Genomic DNA, 22,077 nt, shown 5'->3' with positions numbered 1-22,077 from the left:
AACTTGTCACTCAGGGACAAAAACAAAATGAATTAGCTGTCAAAACCAAGAAAAATGACAGGTTGGATAAAGAGTATCTGTCAAACGGGATGCCAACCCTGTGGTGACAATGTTGAAGACACTAGAGCTCTCTGGGGTGGAGTACTGTTGCACACTAGAGCTCTCTGGGGTGGAGTACTGTTGCACACTAGAGCTCTCTGGGGTGGAGTACTGTTGCACACTAGAGCTCTCTGGGGTGGAGTACTGTTGCACACTAGACCTCTCTGGGGTGGAGTACTGTTGCACACTAGAGCTCTCTGGGGTGGAACACTGTTGCACACTAGAGCTCTCTGGGGTGGAGTACTGTTGCACACTAGAGCTCTCTGGGGTGGAACACTGTTGCACACTAGAGCTCTCTGGGGTGGAGTACTGTTGCACACTAGAGCTCTCTGGGGTGGAGTACTGTTGCACACTAGAGCTCTCTGGGGTGGAGTACTGTTGCACACTAGAGCTCTCTGGGGTGGAGTACTGTTGCACACTAGAGCTCTCTGGGGTGGAGTACTGTTGCACACTAGACCTCTCTGGGGTGGAGTACTGTTGCACACTAGAGCTCTCTGGGGTGGAGTACTGTTGCACACTAGACCTCTCTGGGGTGGAGTACTGTTGCACACTAGAGCTCTCTGGGGTGGAGTACTGTTGCACACTAGACCTCTCTGGGGTGGAGTACTGTTGCACACTAGAGCTCTCTGGGGTGGAGTACTGTTGCACACTAGAGCTCTCTGGGGTGGAGTACTGTTGCACACTAGAGCTCTGGGGTGGAGTACTGTTGCACACTAGACCTCTCTGGGGTGGAGTACTGTTGCACACTAGAGCTCTCTGGGGTGGAGTACTGTTGCACACTAGACCTCTCTGGGGTGGAGTACTGTTGCACACTAGAGCTCTCTGGGGTGGAGTACTGTTGCACACTAGAGCTCTCTGGGGTGGAGTACTGTTGCACACTAGAGCTCTCTGGGGTGGAGTACTGTTGCACACTAGAGCTCTCTGGGGTGGAGTACTGTTGCACACTAGAGCTCTCTGGGGTGGAACACTGTTGCACACTAGAGCTCTCTGGGGTGGAGTACTGTTGCACACTAGAGCTCTCTGGGGTGGAGTACTGTTGCACACTAGAGCTCTCTGGGGTGGAACACTGTTGCACACTAGAGCTCTGGGGTGGAACACTGTTGCACACTAGAGCTCTCTGGGGTGGAACACTGTTGCACACTAGAGCTCTGGGGTGGAACACTGTTGCACACTAGAGCTCTCTGGGGTGGAACACTGTTGCACACTAGAGCTCTCTGGGGTGGAGTACTGTTGCACACTAGAGCTCTCTGGGGTGGAACACTGTTGCACACTAGACCTCTCTGGGGTGGAGTACTGTTGCACACTAGAGCTCTCTGGGGTGGAGTACTGTTGCACACTAGAGCTCTCTGGGGTGTAGTACTGTTGCACACTAGAGCTCTCTGGGGTGGAACACTGTTGCACACTAGAGCTCTCTGGGGTGGAACACTGTTGCATACTAGAGCTCTCTGGGGTGGAACACTGTTGCATACTAGAGCTCTCTGGGGTGGAACACTGTTGCACACTAGAGCTCTCTGGGGTGGAGTACTGTTGTACACTAGAGCTCTCTGGGGTGGAACACTGTTGCACACTAGAGCTCTCTGGGGTGGAGTACTGTTGCACACTAGAGCTCTCTGGGGTGGAACACTGTTGCACACTAGAGCTCTCTGGGGTGGAGTACTGTTGCACACTAGAGCTCTCTGGGGTGGAACACTGTTGCACACTAGAGCTCTCTGGGGTGGAGTACTGTTGCACACTAGAGCTCTCTGGGGTGGAACACTGTTGCACACTAGAGCTCTCTGGGGTGGAGTACTGTTGCACACTAGAGCTCTCTGGGGTGGAGTACTGTTGCACACTAGAGCTCTCTGGGGTGGAACACTGTTGCACACTAGAGCTCTCTGGGGTGGAACACTGTTGCACACTAGAGCTCTCTGGGGTGTAGTACTGTTGCACACTAGAGCTCTCTGGGGTGGAACACTGTTGCACACTAGAGCTCTCTGGGGTGGAACACTGTTGCACACTAGAGCTCTCTGGGGTGTAGTACTGTTGCACACTAGAGCTCTCTGGGGTGGAACACTGTTGCACACTAGAGCTCTCTGGGGTGGAACACTGTTGCATACTAGAGCTCTCTGGGGTGGAACACTGTTGCATACTAGAGCTCTCTGGGGTGGAACACTGTTGCACACTAGAGCTCTCTGGGGTGGAGTACTGTTGCACACTAGAGCTCTCTGGGGTGGAACACTGTTGCACACTAGAGCTCTCTGGGGTGGAGTACTGTTGCACACTAGAGCTCTCTGGGGTGGAACACTGTTGCACACTAGAGCTCTCTGGGGTGGAGTACTGTTGCACACTAGAGCTCTCTGGGGTGGAACACTGTTGCACACTTAGAGCTCTCTGGGGTGTAGTACTGTTGCACACTAGAGCTCTCTGGGGTGGAACACTGTTGCACACTAGAGCTCTCTGGGGTGGAACACTGTTGCACACTAGAGCTCTCTGGGGTGTAGTACTGTTGCACACTAGAGCTCTCTGGGGTGGAACACTGTTGCACACTAGAGCTCTCTGGGGTGGAACACTGTTGCATACTAGAGCTCTCTGGGGTGGAACACTGTTGCATACTAGAGCTCTCTGGGGTGGAACACTGTTGCACACTAGAGCTCTCTGGGGTGGAACACTGTTGCACACTAGAGCTCTCTGGGGTGTAGTACTGTTGCACACTAGAGCTCTCTGGGGTGGAACACTGTTGCACACTAGAGCTCTCTGGGGTGGAGTACTGTTGCACACTAGAGCTCTCTGGGGTGGAGTACTGTTGCACACTAGAGCTCTCTGGGGTGGAACACTGTTGCACACTAGAGCTCTCTGGGGTGTAGTACTGTTGCACACTAGAGCTCTCTGGGGTGGAACACTGTTGCACACTAGAGCTCTCTGGGGTGGAACACTGTTGCACACTAGAGCTCTCTGGGGTGTAGTACTGTTGCACACTAGAGCTCTCTGGGATGGAACACTGTTGCACACTAGAGCTCTCTGGGGTGGAACACTGTTGCATACTAGAGCTCTCTGGGGTGGAACACTGTTGCATACTAGAGCTCTCTGGGGTGGAACACTGTTGCACACTAGAGCTCTCTGGGGTGGAGTACTGTTGCACACTAGAGCTCTCTGGGGTGGAACACTGTTGCACACTAGAGCTCTCTGGGGTGGAGTACTGTTGCACACTAGAGCTCTCTGGGGTGGAACACTGTTGCACACTAGAGCTCTCTGGGGTGGAGTACTGTTGCACACTAGAGCTCTCTGGGGTGGAACACTGTTGCACACTAGAGCTCTCTGGGGTGGAACACTGTTGCACACTAGAGCTCTCTGGGGTGGAACACTGTTGCACACTAGAGCTCTCTGGGGCGGAGTACTGTTGCACACTAGAGCTCTCTGGGGTGGAACACTGTTGCACACTAGAGCTCTCTGGGGTGGAACACTGTTGCACACTAGAGCTCTCTGGGGTGGAACACTGTTGCACACTAGAGCTCTCTGGGGTGGAGTACTGTTGCACACTAGAGCTCTCTGGGGTGGAACACTGTTGCACACTAACATACCCATTCAAGGCTAGAGAACTTACTCTATAAGAAGATTTCCCCTCTAAATTTAAGGGGAATAACCGTAATAAATGCACTTCAAAGTGTACATGATCCACCAGGCTGTGGCGGCCAGAGCAGAGACCGGGCCGCATGGATATTGATCCCGGGAACCCCATCAAGGCAAGGTAACCCCCCGTGCTGTAATGTGTGTTTTCTGTAACATGAGAAAAGCCTGTATCCTGGTGTGTACATGTGACTGTCGTAGTGGTGTGTGTGAGTTGTTTAACATTCAGCTACTGGAAACAAAAAGTTTCAAGTAGCACGGGCTATGGTGAGCCCGTAGTGGACTTACCTGGCACAGGAGCGGGGCAAGTAGCACGGGCTATGGTGAGCCCGTAGTGGACTTACCCGGCACGGGCTAAGGTAAGCCCGTTGTAACACGGGTTAGGGTTCTCTCAGTTCTCTTTCCTTCTTTGCCCTCTACCCGTATTCTTACTTTTTATTCTCTACCAAGGGACTCCAAAACTTTTACCAAAGCCAACTCCACGCCACGTGGTCCTAAGACGATTGACCGACTTAGGATTCTACACCCAGTATGACGTGACCTAGGCTTTGAGCAAAACCCTAGAGTCGCCTCTACGCTGCCACCACCAGACCAGCAACACCGAGCAATGATCGAGGTCTGGATCGATCACGCTAATTAATCAACCTTGGGGCTTGATCCCCACTATAACCGATGACCTTGGAAACTTAAGGGTGTGAAATTAATTACACGGGAATGATTCGATGTTAGAATCGGCGCCCAATCCAACTCTGCACGCACGTGCTATAATGACGCAAAGTATGCGAATAGTTCTGCTGACAGAGTTTACATTTAGTCAAATCTACATCAGCAGATGTTACAAACTGTCAGAGGTACTTGTAGCCGAGCCTAAGCCTAGCAGTGGTAACATCTAGAAGTCTGCTAACATTATTGGATGTCCCATAGACGTGCGTAACAATAATAAAATGCATAATAGAATGATGATAGATGGAGCAACTGGTGTGAATTTCATTTTGCCTCAAGTCTACGAGATTTTGTTGATGTTCCCGGAATAGTTCTGCCCTCAGGCTGCTCAAAGGCAGTCCAAGTTGGTAATCAATTCCCTCTTTACGCGCAAAAGTCTTGGCCAACTCATCAGTTCTATCATTCTTCGGAGACCAATATGGGAAGGAATCCACAGGAGACAAACTCTGACTCCATCATTGATTATTTCACTATATCTGTGTCTAGCTTCAGAGATAAGCACGTCACAGTTATGCCTTGAGGAGCTGAGGGCAGTCAAAGATGACAAGGAGTCACTTACAATTAGCGTGTCAACTTTGGATTCATGTACGCGCTCGAGTGCAAGGATTATGACAACCAATTCTGTTTGAAGAGTGGAGGCCCAGTTACTGAGACGCGCTCCACACTCATGGGAGAAGGAACCATCTCTCCCTGTCACAACAACTGCACTTCCAGCTGCACCATGGGACTGATGCAAGGATCCATCAGTGTACATAATCTGGGAAAGGGAACGCTCTCTGACTAAAGCATCAATTTGGCTTAAGGCATTGTACTTTGTTTCTTGGGTACTTTGTGTCTGGGTGACTGACAGCTGGGTGGACTGCGGTTCGGATTCGTAGTCCTGAAGTCCCGGGTTAGATCCCCGGTGAAGGCGGAGACAAATGGGCAAAATGTCTCTTTCATCCTGATGCCCCTGTTACCTAGCAGCAAATGGGTACCTGGGAGTTAGACAGCTGCTACGGGCTGCTTCCTGGGGGTGGAGGCCTGGTCGAGGACCGGGCCGCGGGCACACTAAGCCCCGAAATCATCTCAAGATAACCTCAAGATTGTCGAAGCAAGGCTTGGGCTTTAATCAGCTTCTTGAGGTGGGAAAGATGGGACAGTAATTGGGAAAGGAGTGATCTCCCATGGGGCAGGAAAGTGTTGTTCTTGTCTCTCTTGGTAGAGGTGAGGAATATTATACATTCTGCCCGAAACGCTGCGCGTACTAGTGGCTTTACAAGATTGTAATTACTATGCTATGTATCCTCACAATCCCAATGTACCTTCTTGTATATATATAAATAAATAAATAAATAAATAAATAAATAAATAAATAAATAAATAAATAAATAAATATATTCTGAGCACAGTGGCAGTTTTGGTAATCCATTTGGAGGGATGCTGACCTTCAAGGAAGAGGGCTTCAGTGCAGGGGTTAGGGTGGGTTAGCCTAAGCATCTTGATACCAATTAAAGCATTAATGTCAGTGATACGATCACTTACACATGAAATATTCAGTTCCTTCCTCATGTTTAGTAATTTAGTTGTACGGGAGCATCCGAGGATAATCCTCATGGCTTCGTTTAGCATCTTTTCCCGCCCTTCAAGCATTCTCTCAGGCACTAGAGCAAGCATGGGGTGCAGCATAATCAATCAGAGACTTAATATATGAGAGATACATCATTTTGACAAGTCTCACATTTGCACCATAGCTTGGATGGCAGCCTGCCCCAGCCTTGAGAGCACGGAGCCTCTCCTCTCTACATTGGCGACACAGTCTGGCTACAACATTACGGTACAGTGGAACCTCAAGACTAAGGTATTTGTATCTGGTTACTTAGTCGAGCAGAGAGCCATCATGCAACTGTATCTTGCGAATGGTCCCACCCCGTCTGGGTGGGTGACGGTCCCACCCCGTCTGGGTGGGCGTTGGTTCAGGAGCTTTCAGAGTTCAGAACATTTTGGGTGTTGATATACCCATTGGTGTGGATCAGTATATCATCCGCATAGCTAATGGTGTGTTCGCTGGGCCTCCTAGTTACTGAGTTTAGAAGTGCATTGATTAACACATTGAACAGAGTAGGACTAAGAACACCTCCCTGTGGAGTGCCCAGTTCAAAATCTCTCGTTACACTCCTGTGCCCTTGGTTAGGTTTAGGAACGGGAATAATAAGACTGTTGGTCCATAACTTCGGAAGCTTCCCGGTGACATAGCTCATATTATACAATTGAAGCAAGGGATTCCCTGGAACTAGCAGGAGCGAATGCAGTATGCCGTAAGTAACTCCATCCTCCCCGGGTGATGTAGCTCTAACTTTATGTAGAGCAGAGTCAAGTTCGTATTCAGTAAAAAGCATGTCACAGTCATCCTCTTGATGAAGCATGAAGTCAAGGAGCCTCGCTCTATCAGCATATTTATTATTTATTTCAATCTGTGAGGGTAGAGGAAGACTGTCAAAGCTGGAAGTGGTGGCCCAAGCATCAACAAGCTCATTTGCTCTGTACAGAGGATTAGGGTGCGAGATCTCTGCAGCATTTTGCCCTTTGATCTTGTTGATATCATTCCATGATAGGCTTAGTGGCGTGTGAGAGTTGAGACCACTGATAAGTTTCCCAGTCTGTCTGTCTGAGCTCTACCATACGTTCCCTGGCCCCAGCCAGAGCCGTCTTGTGTGTGTGTGTGTCTGTGGTGGGTCTTGTGTGTGTGTGTGTGTGTCTGTGGTGGGTCTTGTGTGTGTGTGTCTGCGGAGCGCTCACGACAACACTCGTGTCACAGGCACCTTTTAACTCACTTATTGTTGTGTTGTTATCTCTTGTTGAGCTTTATAATGAGTTCAAATTGCATATGAGGGTCAGAGGTCAGCGTAAGGGGTCAGAGGTCACAGGGTCAGAGTACCAGTTCAGGGTCACGGGAGGGGGGTGTGTCAGGGCTGGGTGTGGCCTGGTTTTGCACTCGCTGACTTAATATATCACAACAGCTGGGTGGCTGCACTTACAACGCACGCACGCACGCACGCACGCGCACTCACATGCAAACACTCAAAATGGGCAACAAGGCTCGTTCCTGAGCTAAGGGGCATGAGCTCTGAAGACTGCGGAAATTAGACCTCACTACGCTGGAGGAAAGCATGAATAGGGGCAGATATGATAACGACATACAAGATACTACGGGAGATTGACAATGTCTATATGTAAACAATGTTAAAATAATGGAACAGAAGAAGGTGAGGACATAATTGGAAACTGGAAACAGAGATGTTAGAAAGAACTTTTACAGCGTAAGAGTCGTAAATAACTGGAATTAACGGACTAGATGAGCAAGTTGTTGAACTAAGTCATACATTTACATATTTACATTTAAAACACACAGTTTTAAATGTAAATATGATAAGAAAATCGAGTGAAGAATCACTGCTTTGAATTAAAGGTCGAAAGACGGAGCTTAAGAGCAGATGTTCGACCTTGCAAGCACGCCTAGGCGAGTACAAATAGGTGAGTACACAGAGTACCCCTATAAGAGCCAGGGGCCAGATTCACGAAGCAGTTACGCAAGCACTTACGAACCTGTACATCTTTTCTTAATCTTTAGCGGCTTTGTTTACAATTATTCAACAGTTAATGAGCTCCGAAGCACCAGGAGGCTGTTTATAACAATAACAACAGTTGAATGGGACGTTTTCATGCTTGTAAACTGTTTAATAAATGTAACCAAAGCCGTCAAAGATTGAGGAAAGATGTACACGTTCGTAAGTGCTTCCGTAAGTGCTTTCGTGAATCTGGCCCCTGGTGAGTAAGTTGGAGAAGCAGGCAGAAGTAACAGATAAGATACTTCGTGGATAAGAGAGAGTACCTAAGCAACAGAAAACGGTTAGTTACTGTGAGGGGTGAGACCTCAGAATGGAGAGATGTCACCAGCGGAGTCCCACAGGAACTTGGCCCCATCCAGGGGCCAGATTCACAAAGCAGTTACGCAAGTGCTTACGAACGTGTACATCTTTTCTCAATCTTTGGCGGCTTTGTTTACAATTATTAAACAGTTTACAAGCATGCAAACTTGCCAATCAACTGTTGTTATTGTTATAAACAGCCTCCTGGTGCTTCGGAGCTCATTAACTGTCTAATAATTGTAAACAAAGCCGCCAAAGATTAAGAAAAGATATTCACGTTCGTAAGTACTTGCGTAACTGCTTCGTGAATCTAGGCCCTGTTTCTGATATATATAAACGATCTTCCAGAGGGTATAGACTCATTTCAGTGTTTGCTGATGATACTAAAAATATGAGGAGGATTAAGACGGAGGACGACAGCCAGAGGCTACAAGATGACCTGGACAAATTGAAGGAATGGTCCAATAAATGGCTACTAGTGTTTAACTGACGTAAATCAGAAATAAAAGACAAGACATCACTCAAAATAATCAAATTACGGCAGACTAAAGAATAATAAAGTCTACCTGAAGCACGAGTAAAGGGTAAACTAATACATTGATAAAGTTTACACAGTATACAAGTGTTCAGTTGAAGCATTATTATTCCAGCGAGGCCGCAGTCCTCTGCTATATTGACTCCATTATACGTGAATCAGACACAGTAGAATAACGACGTACTGGAGCGAAATATATGGAAGGAAATGCAGATAGAATCAGTGAAGAGCAGAGGTGCCATAGGCACAGAGAACACTGTCTGAACATCAGAGGTTCACAGCTATTCAGCACCCCGAGTGGGTGTTGGGGCCTGACGGCTGAGTGGGCAGCGCTCGGGATTCATAGTCCTAGGGTCCGGGAGTTAGACAGCCGCTACGGGCTGCTTCCTGTGTGTGTCTGGAAAGAAAATAAGTTGATTGATTGGCAGTTGTGAGGCGGGCTCAAAGAGCCACAGCTCAACCTCCGCAAGCTCAACTAGGTGAGTACCCTCCCAGCAAGCATTACAAATATTGCCGGAACAAAGGTGGATGTATTCAAGAGGCACTTAGATAAGTTCTTGCAAGAAATGCCGGACCAACCAGGCTGTAGTGGGTATGTGGGCCTGCGGGCTGCTTCAAGCAACAGCCTGGTGGACCAAGTTATTACAAGTCAAGCCTGGCCTCGGGCTGGACTCGGGGAGTATAAGAACTCCCAGAACCCTTCCCAGGTAGCTAAGATTTTAAAATCTGACTCCTGGAAGGGATTGTTGGTCTGGTGAGCGGAATCACTATGAGATGAACCAACCTTTGTGTATAATGACGTCTTATATATGAGTGAGTGCCCGGCCTCTCCTCAATAATAATGCTTCAACGGAACACTTGTATACTGTGTAAACTTTATCAATGTTTTAGTTTGTCCCTTACTCGTGCTTCAGGTAAACTTTAATATTTTTTTAAGTCTCCCTTGATTTGAGTTTTTGTTTCTATTGAGAGATATCTTATATTATCTCAGCGTTACTTGAGGTACTAAGCATAATATTGGTGTTAATTATTTGGTAATATTAGTTGGTTTAGTTGTGTGTGATTGATAATCTACCTTTTGTTATCATTGTTTTGCGATTGCATAAATATCTAGAATCTCTTGGGTTTATAATTGTAATTCAGAATGAGTATTTACAGCCATGATTGAACGTGAACTTCTTCGTTTGGTTAACTATGTAAGTAGTTTGTTACGTGGCTTTGTTCTATGACGATATACAGTAAAGGGTCTTTAAATTATATATATATATATATATATATATATATATATATATATATATATATATATATATATATATATATATATATATATATATATATATATATATATATATATATATATATATATATATATATATATATATATATATATATATATATATATATATATATATATATATATATATATATATATATATATATATGTATATGACCGCATATTCTGTATTTATTATTTTCTGGTTTAGGGCTTCTATCCCTCTAACTATTTTCTTAGCATCAGGGCTTAATTGAAATAGGAGTTCTCCAAAACTCATTTTCGTACTTTTAAGGTGAAGAAAATAAGTGATTTACTATAGTGTATTACACTTATTTGTATAATTTGCACGACGTTTCGAACCTCCATGGTTCATTCTCAAGTGAACAGATCTTACAATACTAGTTGATTTTATACATGCCATCTTCAATCTGGTGCCCCTAGGAATCACATGAGACAAGCCCATGACATTACTCTAACAAGAGAAATGTTGAACAAGAATACTTGCATAATAGACAAAACCCAAGATTCAAGAAGATTACAAATTCTTGAGGCAATTCACATAAGAATAGAGCGACCTACCATGAACACCCAAATCACGGAACTATTTACTCTACCCACCATGAGAGTAAGGACAAGACAAGAACATATCGATGCCAACACAGAAGACAATGCCCAACATAACAGGCCAATTACACTGGATTAATCTTTGTGTTTAGATAGGAGATGCCTCGTATGGGCCAATAAGCCTTCTGCAGCCCCTATGTTTATCCCTTATGTATCCCCCCATGTTTTCACCTTCATTGTATTATCACCTGACCTAATGCGGGTATAAAATCAACTAGTATTGTAAGATCTGTTCACTTGAGAATGAACCATGGAGGTTCGAAACGTCGTGCAAATTATACAAATAAGTGTAATACACTCTATAGTAAATCACTTCTTTTCTTCACCTTAAAAGTACGAAAATGAGTTTTGGAGAACTCCTATTTCAATTAAGCCCTGATGCTAAGAAAATAGTTAGAGGGATAGAAGCCCTAAACCAGAAAATAATAAATACAGAATATGCGGTCATATTCAATGAAACATGTTTGAAAGAAAACCTGCTGCCAGTATACACCAATATAGGTATATATATATATATATGTGAGACAATATCAGACCACGGAGGAAAAATAAAACAGGAATTTCCTTAAGTACTTTCGTATATTAATACATCTTCAGAAGGAGTCTTGGAAGGAGTCAATGTCGTGGTCTGACATTGTCACATTTTTAATCACGTATTTATTTTCGTGATATACACACACACACACACACACATATATATATATATATATATATATATATATATATATATATATATATATATATATATATATATATAATATACTTTTATCTTGCCCTTCTCTAATAATTTCTGGCCACCACCTCCCTCCTGTAATGAAAGATGAGGCTAAGGTGTAGTCGTGACCACAATGTACTCTACCCTCCCCGCCTGTACTAAACCTTCCCTCACACCTAACCCAAACATTCCCACCACTTCTTGCTTCCCCTCACACCGTCTCCCCCTCACCACTAAATCACACTGGAGTTGCTATCAAATGTCCTTTATCCATTGTTGTGTGGTGGGGCAGGAAGCGGGGCGGCGGGCGGCCAACAATAACAAGAGCGGGAAGCGCACTGGATGATAGTGGCAGCGGTTGTGAGACTCCTGCCAGTACCTCGCTTGATGCCTCTGTGTCCTTCATCAACTGTGATGAGGGAGCCGGTCGGCCGAGCGGACAGCACGCTGGACTTGTGATCCTGTGGTCCTGGGTTCGATCCCAGGCGCCGGCGAGAAACAATGGGCAGAGTTTCTTTCACCCTATGCCCCTGTTACCTAGCAGTAAAATAGGTACCTGTGTGTTAGTCAGCTGTCACGGGCTGCTTCCTGGGGGTGGAGACCTGGTCGAGGACCGGGCCGCGGGGACACTAAAGCCCCGAAATCATCTCAAGATAACCTCAAGAAGGCGATGAGTCACAATAACGTGGCTAAAGTATGTTGACCAGACCACACACTAGAAGGTGAAGGGACGACGACGTTTCAGTCCATCCTGGACCATTCTCAAGTCGATTCTCAAGATCAACTGTGATATATATATATATATATATATATATATATATATATATATATATATATATATATATATATATATATATATATATTTTATTAAATATGACCGAAAAAGTAAGATTAATAATTCTAACACGAATTTTCTCAATCTTTCGTACATTATGCTTCACTGTTGGAGGTAAATCAAAAATCACTTCTCCAAAATTCATTTTTATTTCTAGTCTGACGCGACACGGGCGCGTTTCGTAAAACTTATTACATTTTCAAAGACTTCACAAATACACAACTGATTAGAACTTACGTTTCCCTGATTTTATATCTACATTTGAGTGAGGTGGGAAGGGTGATGTGGCATTACATTTGAGTAAGGTGGGAAGGATGATGTGGCATTAGAGGATATTAATAGGGTATTAAAAGTATCAACACAAGACAGAACACGAAACAATGAATATTGAATAGAAGTGTTTGTAGAAAGCCTATTGGTCCATATTTCTTGATGCTTCTATATTGGAGCGGAGTCTTGAGGTGGGTAGAATATAGTTGTGCAATAATTGGCTGTTGATTGCTGGTGTTGACTTCTTGATGTGTAGTGCCTCGCAAACGTCGAGCCGCCTGCTATCGCTGTATCTATCGATGATTTCTGTGTTGTTTACTAGGATTTCTCTGGCGATGGTTTGGTTATGGGAAGAGATTATATGTTCCTTAATGGAGCCCTGTTGTTTATGCATCGTTAAACGCCTAGAAAGAGATGTTGTTGTCTTGCCTATATACTGGGTTTTTTTGGAGCTTACAGTCCCCAAGTGGGCATTTGAAGGCATAGACGACGTTAGTCTCTTTTAAAGCGTTCTGTTTTGCGTCTGGAGAGTTTCTCATGAGTAGGCTGGCCGTTTTTCTGGTTTTATAGTAAATCGTCAGTTGTATCCTCTGATTTTTGTCTGTAGGGATAACGTTTCTATTAACAATATCTTTCAGGACCCTTTCCTCTGTTTTATGAGCTGTGGAAAAGAAGTTCCTGTAAAATAGTCTAATAGGGGGTATAGGTGTTGTGTTAGTTGTCTCTTCGGAGGTTGCATGGCTTTTCACTTTCCTTCTTATGATGTCTTCGATGAAACCATTGGAGAAGCCGTTATTGACTAGAACCTGCCTTACCCTACAGAGTTCTTCGTCGACTTGCTTCCATTCTGAGCTGTGGCTGAGAGCACGGTCGACGTATGCGTTAACAACACTCCTCTTGTACCTGTCAGGGCAGTCGCTGTTGGCATTTAGGCACATTCCTATGTTTGTTTCCTTTGTGTAGACTGCAGTGTGGAAACCTCCGCCCTTTTCCATGACTGTTACATCTAGAAAAGGCAGCTTCCCATCCTTTTCCTTTGCTGCCTTTTCTAGCTGCCTTTCCTTTGCTGCCTTTTCTAGAAAAGCTGCCTTTTCTAGATGTAACAGTCATGGAAAAGGGCGGAGGTTTCCACACTGCAGTCTACACAAAGGAAACAAACATAGGAATGTGCCTAAATGCCAACAGCGACTGCCCTGACAGGTACAAGAGGAGTGTTGTTAACGCATACGTCGACCGTGCTCTCAGCCACAGCTCAGAATGGAAGCAAGTCGACGAAGAACTCTGTAGGGTAAGGCAGGTTCTAGTCAATAACGGCTTCTCCAATGGTTTCATCGAAGACATCATAAGAAGGAAAGTGAAAAGCCATGCAACCTCCGAAGAGACAACTAACACAACACCTATACCCCCTATTAGACTATTTTACAGGAACTTCTTTTCCACAGCTCATAAAACAGAGGAAAGGGTCCTGAAAGATATTGTTAATAGAAACGTTATCCCTACAGACAAAAATCAGAGGATACAACTGACGATTTACTATAAAACCAGAAAAACGGCCAGCCTACTCATGAGAAACTCTCCAGACGCAAAACAGAACGCTTTAAAAGAGACTAACGTCGTCTATGCCTTCAAATGCCCACTTGGGGACTGTAAGCTCCAAAAAACCCAGTATATAGGCAAGACAACAACATCTCTTTCTAGGCGTTTAACGATGCATAAACAACAGGGCTCCATTAAGGAACATATAATCTCTTCCCATAACCAAACCATCGCCAGAGAAATCCTAGTAAACAACACAGAAATCATCGATAGATACAGCGATAGCAGGCGGCTCGACGTTTGCGAGGCACTACACATCAAGAAGTCAACACCAGCAATCAACAGCCAATTATTGCACAACTATATTCTACCCACCTCAAGACTCCGCTCCAATATAGAAGCATCAAGAAATATGGACCAATAGGCTTTCTACAAACACTTCTATTCAATATCCATTGTTTCGTGTTCTGTCTTGTGTTGATACTTTTAATACCCTATTAATATCCTCTAATGCCACATCATCCTTCCCACCTTACTCAAATGTAATGCCACATCACCCTTCCCACCTCACTCAAATGTAGATATAAAATCAGGGAAACGTAAGTTCTAATCAGTTGTGTATTTGTGAAGTCTTTGAAAATGTAATAAGTTTTACGAAACGCGCCCGTGTCGCGTCAGACTAGAAATAAAAATGAATTTTGGAGAAGTGATTTTTGATTTACCTCCAACAGTGAAGCATAATGTACGAAAGATTGAGAAAATTCGTGTTAGAATTATTAATCTTACTTTTTCGGTCATATTTAATAAAATATGTCTACAGGAAAGACTGCTACCAAAATATACTAATATATATATATATATATATATATATATATATATATATGTGTGTGTGTGTGTGTGTGTGTGTGCTTCAGCCTGGAGTTTAGAGCTGTTGTCGTGTGTATAAGGCTGAGTGCTGAGTGACGGTGAGTGCCAGCATTATCCTCACTCTCACAAGACCTAATTGAATTTCCTCAAATTAGGCAAAATGTAATTTTTGTCAGTAAAGATGTTATTTATACAAAACATCAATTACATTGGTTGTTGGGGGTTGTTATACATTCAGCTACACGGAACAAAAAGTTGCAGGTAGCACGGGCTATGGTGAGCCCGTAGTGGACTTACCAGGCCCAGGAGCGGTGCTGTAACTTGTTCACTGATACTGTAGAAACTTATAATATTGGTTATGGCAGTGGTCAGGCGGTGAACGACTTCGATTCTCAGCCGTTTAAGTCCCGGGTTCTAAACGAGTTGGCGGCGTTTACCTTCACCTCATGCCTCTGTTCACCTTGTAGTAAATAGATACCTGGGAGTTAGCTTCTGGGATTGCATATCCTGAGGGATGGTAAGTAGTTAGCCTAGTAGTTAGATATACAACATTCCTTAACTCTTCGCATCTGTACACCCAAAGGTTATTGGGGACCTGGAGGTAAACCCGATTGGCAGATTGTGTTCCAGGGAAAACTAGTAAGGTAAGGCTTACCATGAGAGAGAAGGAGAGAGAGAGCGAGAGAGAGAGAGAGAGAGAGAGAGAGAGAGAGAGAGAGAGAGAGAGAGAGAGAGAGAGAGAGAGAGAGAGAGAGAGAGAGAGAGAGAGAGAGAGAGAGAGAGAGAGAGAGGAGGGGGAGAGGGAAGGAAGGGAGAATGGAGACAATTACGAGACAGGGAGAGGAGCTGAGGAGAGTGGGAGAGAAGGTGAAGGGAGGATGAGGGGTTGGGGAGAGGGAAGGGAGGAGAGGCCGAGGGGATGAGGGGGAAAATACGTAGCCTGAGGGGATGGAGGGAGGGGGGGGCGGATCCAAGGGGGGGGGGGGGAGGGGGGAGAGCAATACTGGCCTCCTTCATCCTAGGAAAACATTTAGTGTGAGACACTGGTCTGTTGTAGCGATCCTTCGTCAGGTAGTGTGTGTGTGTGTGTGTGTGTGTGTGTATTTACTAGTTATGTCTGCAGAATCCAGCTATTTAGCTCCTAGACCCCGCCTTTCTTACCAATCTATTATTCATCTATTATATCTACCACATATATTTCTCTCTAACACATGCATACACCCCCAGGAAGCAGCCCGTAGCAGCTGTCTAACTCCCAGGTACCTATTTACTACTAGGTGAACAGTGGCATTAGAGTGAAATAAACTCTGCCTATTTGTTTCCGCCTCCGCCGGGAATCGAACCCGGGGCCATTTGGACAACAACCCCCGAGCGCTGTCCACTGAGCTTACATAGATTCAGTGACATTAGTGAAGACCTCTTGTACCTGGGTCATCCACAGGTCATCCACAGGTCATCCACAGGTCATCCACAGGTCATCAACAGGTCATCAACAGGTCATCCACAGGGAAGCGAGCGAGGAAGGTGAAGGAAAGGGAACTATCAGGGGGAAAGCGCCAAGCCATTATGGCTATATAGCACTGGGAAGGGGTCTGGATAAGGCAATTGGGATGGGACGGAGAGGGGGAGGGATGGTACCCAACCACTTGTGGACGGTCGGGGATTGAACGCCGACCCGCATGAAAGGAGACCGTCGCTCTACCGTCCAGCAAGTATGAATGAAGGTTCGTTAGTTTATATGGTTTGTAAACCACAAAACACTGTGATTTGTTAAGTTCTGTTGCTGTCTTTAACATACACCCTTGTATCTGGAAAATATATGCTTGTATCATTAATTTCTAATGTGAATTTTATGTTTTTGTGCAATGTATTCGCCCAATTAAAGAACTGATTCAGTTCTCATGAACAAATCCACAAGGGCCGTGATGAGGGTTCGAACCTACGTCAGTTCTTGTCCGCCTCCCACCGTGATACCAAAGATATGGTCTATGTAGGGTGTTCATGTTATGTTAAGGGGCCTCGTAGCCTGGTGGATAGCGCGCAGGACTCGTAATTCTGTGGCGCGGGTTCGATTCCCGCACGAGGCAGAAACAAATGGGCAAAGTTTCTTTCACCCTGAATGCCCCTGTTACCTAGCAGTAAATAGGTACCTGGGAGTTAGTCAGCTGTCACGGGCTGCTTCCTGGGGGTGGAGGCCTGGTCGAGGACCGGGCCGCGGGGACACTAAAGCCCCGAAATCATCTCAAGATAACCTCAAGATATATGTATCACAGGTATATTAGTAAACTCTGCCCTTGCTGTGTTGTGACTGAGTCAGAGACTGTGTGGACGAATATTTCAGCTACTACCACACTGCTTGATGCCTCTATTGCTCTTCCCTTTATTTGTCTATAAGTTTTACCGTCAAAAGTTAACAAGGTGTCGCTCATTACGTGTAAGACAGCTTCCTCTAACTGGCCCCTTGTTGCTGGCCCTAAACACTCCTCCTGCTCTCACGTCCTGTTTAATTCTATTTTTGTTGGCGTCAAAAAAATTCTGCCACCCTTTTTTTAGCCGAATGAGAGTACGACCAGAGGGGAAAGTCAGGACCCTTGTGCTGTAGCATCTTTAAGTGGCTGGGAGTGTTCTTATGAAGTCTCTTGTGTCTTTCAAATGTTCAGGTGGGAGTGTAAGGGTGTTAAGAGGGTTGTGCATATACAGTCCTTTGGTGTGTGTGTGTGTACTCACCTAGTTGTGCTTGCGGGGGTTGAGCTCTGGCTCTTTGGTTCCGACTCTCAACCGTCAATCAATAGGTGTACAAGTTTCTGAACCTATTGGGCTCTATCATATCTACACTTGAAACTAAACTGTGTGTGTGTGTGTGTGTGTGTGTGTGTGTGTGTGTGTGTGTGTGTGTGTGTGTGTGTGTGTGTGTGTGTGTGTGTCTGTGTGTGTCTTTTGATAATTATCATATTACAAAATGTATATAAAGTTCAGTTTTGTATCGCGGAATTACAAATAATTAGCATAACGCTATTCCTTCTCTGTATTTGTATTCACTTTTGTACAAAAGTGCAATGAAGTATTAAAAAAAAATAGTAACATTTAGTTGACACAGTTGCAAAAACATTAATTTTAATTGACCACGAGTCGGCAACAGACTTCCCACAACTGCCTATTAATATACAAGTCAGCAAAATACATGTATACAAGCTACGCAAATTGTAATCTTGATAACTTTAATACATAGTTCTACTTACTTTTCGAGACTTGAGATTAATTTTACAAATCTGACGAAAATGTGTTTATCGAGATGTCCTTCAAGGCTGAGTAAATGTTGTTTGTTTACATATGACGTCTTTGTTTACATATGACGTCATTGCAAGATGGCCTCCCGCTCCGAGAGTCAGCTGTTTGTTTAAGAGTTTCCTCTTGTTAATGGCGTTGGTGTCCCTCTTGCTTTTTAAAAAAAAATGTCTTACATCGTTGGTTAAATAATTATTTAATACAAATGTGTGTTAGTAGTTAAATTAATAGATATACGCATTAGGGAAATGTTTGAATTTTTATATTTAGTCCGTTGCGGGCGTCTCCCGTCACTTGTTTTGGCATTCACAAACAGTTTTCGGTAATCTTATTAATTTTTTGTGTATCATCTCGATAATGAATATATATATATATATATATATATATATATATATATATATATATATATAATATAATATAATGAACGCGAAGAAGCGCTTAGTACGGTGTTTCATGGCTGGCAATTTTGACGCGGAAATTAATTTTAATGAGATTCTTGGCCTTATATGTTGGTTGTCTTATTTAAAGAATGAGGAATAATGATACAAGCACATGCTCGCACGCACATGCTCGCACACACTGGCTGGCACGCACACTTGCACGCACTGGCTCGCACGCACTGGCTCGGACGCACATACATGCACGCACACTCGCACGCCGAACGGACAGCACTCGCCAGTCATAGTCCAAAGGCTCTATTCCCGGTTAAGGCAGAAAAAAAAATGGGTAGAGTTTCTTTCAACTGATGCATCTGTTCACCTACCTTGAGGTTACCTTGAGGTGATTTCTTAGCGTCTCCGCGACCCGGTCGTCGACTAGGCCTCCTCGTTGCTGGACTGATCAACCAGGCTGTTGGACGCGGCTGCTCGCAGCCTGACGTATGAGTCACAGCCTGGTTGATCAGGTATCCTTTGGAGGTGCTTATCAAGTTCTCTCTTGAACACTGTGAGGGGTCGGCCAGTTATGTCCCTTATGTGTAGTGGAAGCGTGTTGAACAGTCTCGGGCCTCTGATGTTGATAGTTCTCTCTTGAACACTGTGAGGGGTCAGCCAGTTATGTCCCTTATGTGTAGTGGAAGCGTGTTGAACAGTCTCGGGCCTCTGATGTTGATAGTTCTCTCTTGAACACTGTGAGGGGTCGGCCAGTTACGTCCCTTATGTGTAGTGGAAGCGTGTTGAACAGTCTCGGGCCTCTGATGTTGATAGAGTTCTCTCTCAGAGTACCTGTTGCACCTCTGCTTTTCAACGGGGGTATTCTGCACATCCTGCCATACCTTCTGGTCTCATGTGATGTTATTTCTGTGTGCAGGTTTGGGACCAGCCCCTCTAATATTTTCCACGTGTAAATTATTATGTATCTCTCCCGCCTGCGCTCAAGAAAATACAGATTTAGGCTCTTTAGTCGGTCCCAGTAATTTAGATGTTTTACTGAGCGGATTCTAGCAGTAAAGGATCTCTGCACGCTCTCCAGGTCAGCAATTTCTCCAGCTTTGAAAGGGGCTGTCATTGTGCAGCAGTACTCCACTCTAGAGAGCACAAGCGTCTTGAAGAGTATCGTCATCGGTATAGCATCTCTAGTGTGAAAGGTTCCTGTTATCCAACCTGTCATTTTTCTTGCAGTTGTGACGGCTACTTTATTGTGTTCTTTAAAGGTAAGGTCTTCCGACATGAGTACACCCAGATCCTTTACATTGCCTTTTTGTTCTATGTTATGATTTGCCTGAGTTTTGTACGTGGTTTCCGTTTTTATATTTAAATTTTTTCCGTAGCGCATGAGCTGGAACTTATCCTCGTTAAACACCATATTATTTTCTGTAGCCCATAGAAAGACCTGATCTACATCTGACTGGAGGTTTGCCGTGTCCTCTATGTTGCCTACTCTCATGAAGATCCTATTGTCATCTGCAAAGGATGATACAGTGCTATAGGTTGTGTTCTGGTCTATGTCCGATATGAGGATGAGAAAAAGTACTGGAGCAAGCACAGTACCCTGGGGGACTGAGCTCTTCACGGATGATGGGCTGGATTTTATTTTGTTGACTATTACACATTGGGTTTTGTTAGTCAGGAAATCGTAGATCCATCTGCCTATTTTTCCGGTAATTCCTTTTGAACGCATTTTATGTGCAATAACACCATGGTCACATTTATCGAAGGCTATTGCGAAATCTGTGTAAATTACATCAGCGTTTTGTTTGTCTTCCATGGCAGTAAATAAGGCATGGCAGTAAATAAGGCATGGCAGTAAATAAGGCATGGCAGTAAATAAGGCATGGCAGTAAATAAGGCATGGCAGTAAATAAGGCATGGCAGTAAATAAGGCATGGCAGTAAATAAGGCATGGCAGTAAATAAGGCATGGCAGTAAATAAGGCATGGCAGTAAGGTAAAGTCTCTCTAATATTTTACAAGGAATACTTGTTAATGATACTGGTATGTAGTTCACAGCCACCATTCCTTCTTGTATATAGGTACCGCCTTTGTCACTTTCCAAATGCCACGAAGTTGTCGCATTTCTAGTGAGTTGAAGACTGTATTGCAGGGGGTAGAGAGCAGCTGTGTCTGATAGCTTCCAGGCGGGAGATCTTGTCAGGGGTCTCTGGTCTCATCATATCAAGCTCCTCTTAATCATTTCTTTACTTCCTCTGGTGTGTGTGTGTGTGTGTGTGTGTGTGTGTGTGTGTGTGTGTGTGTGTGTGTGTGTGTGTGTGTGTGTGTGTGTGTGTGTGTGTGTGTGTGTGTGTGTGTGTGTGTGTGTGTGTGTGTGTGTGTGTGTGTGTGTGTGTGTGTGTGTGTGTGAGTGTGTGTGAGTGTGTGTGTGTGTGTGTGTGTGTGTGTGTGTGTGTGTGTGTGTGTGTGTGTGTGTGTGTGTGTGTGTGTGTGTGAGAGTGTGTGTGAGTGTGTGTGTATGTGTGTGTGTGTGTGTGTGTGTGTGTGTGTGTGTGTGTGTGTGTGTGTGTGTGTGTGTGTGTGAGTGTGTGTGTGTGAGTGTGTGTGTGTGTGTGTGTGTGTGTGTGTGTGTGTGTGTGTGTGTGTGTGTGTGTGTGTGTGTGTGTGTGTGTGTGAGTGTGTGTGTATGTGTGTGTGTGTGTGTGTGTGTGAGTGTGTGTGTGTGTGTGTGTGTGTGTGTGTGTGTGTGTGTGTGTGTGTGTGTGTGTGTGCAGACGGCATGCTTCTATACCCTGGGTATTCCACTCATGTTTTAGTCATAACCCATCTTACCTCTGTGTCCCCCCTGTGGATGCCTCCACCGAGCAGTCCTTACGTACTTACCAAACAGACCTTGCAGGCTTGAGCTCCTGGGCCCCATAAAGCCGGTTGTCGAATGCAGTGAGTCCAGACCTCTTGCTTGTCAAGTTCTCTGTTAAAACTAAGGATGTGTGTAGCATCTTCTATTTCCGCTTGTGTGTGGTCCCACTCGCTTACTGGCCTTACCCTGAAGAGGTGTTTCTTCTCTGTGTCTGGCGCCCTGGTGTGTTCTCTCGGTACCATGCTGGGGACAGATTCACGAAGCAGTTACGCAAGCACTTGCGAACCTGTACATCTTTTCTCAATCTTTGGCGGCTTTGTTTACAATTATTAAACAGTTAATGAGCTCCGAAGCACCAGGAGGCTGTTTATAACAATAACAACAGTTGATTGGCCAGTTTTCATGCTTGTAAACTGTTTAATAAATGTAACCAAAGCCGTCAAAGATTGAGGAAAGATGTACACGTTCGTAAGTGCTTGCGTAACTGCTTCGTGAATCTGGCTCCTGGTTCTTAATTAAAATATTATCTATCTTGTTTATTTTGTCAATATTC

At 44.7% G+C, this 22,077-nt stretch overlaps 3 protein-coding genes across 3 annotated transcripts in view; 1 reads left to right on the top strand and 2 right to left on the bottom strand.

The window, feature by feature from the left end:
* Positions 1 to 22,077, top strand: part of LOC123758661 (neuron navigator 2) — a 160,002-nt gene that overhangs the window by 76,702 nt on the left and 61,223 nt on the right.
* On the bottom strand, positions 1,240 to 2,226 carry LOC138370186 (uncharacterized). The gene has a single exon (XM_069334175.1). The coding sequence runs from the start codon at positions 2,224 to 2,226 to the stop codon at positions 1,240 to 1,242; it is 987 nt and encodes a 328-aa protein (XP_069190276.1).
* Positions 2,426 to 22,077, bottom strand: part of LOC138370185 (uncharacterized) — a 50,915-nt gene continuing 31,263 nt past the window's right edge. The window contains exon 2 of the mRNA XM_069334174.1: positions 2,426 to 3,680. Coding sequence (XP_069190275.1) covers positions 2,426 to 3,680 — 1,255 coding nt within the window. The remainder of the gene's footprint in view (positions 3,681 to 22,077) is intronic.

Source organism: Procambarus clarkii, chromosome 31, assembly GCF_040958095.1.
Source record: "Procambarus clarkii isolate CNS0578487 chromosome 31, FALCON_Pclarkii_2.0, whole genome shotgun sequence".
NCBI classification, from domain to species: domain Eukaryota; kingdom Metazoa; phylum Arthropoda; class Malacostraca; order Decapoda; family Cambaridae; genus Procambarus; species Procambarus clarkii.
The sequence above is the reverse complement of the archived record's forward strand: the minus strand, read 5'-3'. Positions and strand labels throughout refer to the sequence as shown.

Coding starts and splice junctions, on each gene's coding strand:
- LOC138370186 (XM_069334175.1), bottom strand. CDS start 2,226: ATGCAACAGTGTTCCACCCCAGAGAGCTCTAGTATGCAACAGTGTTCC.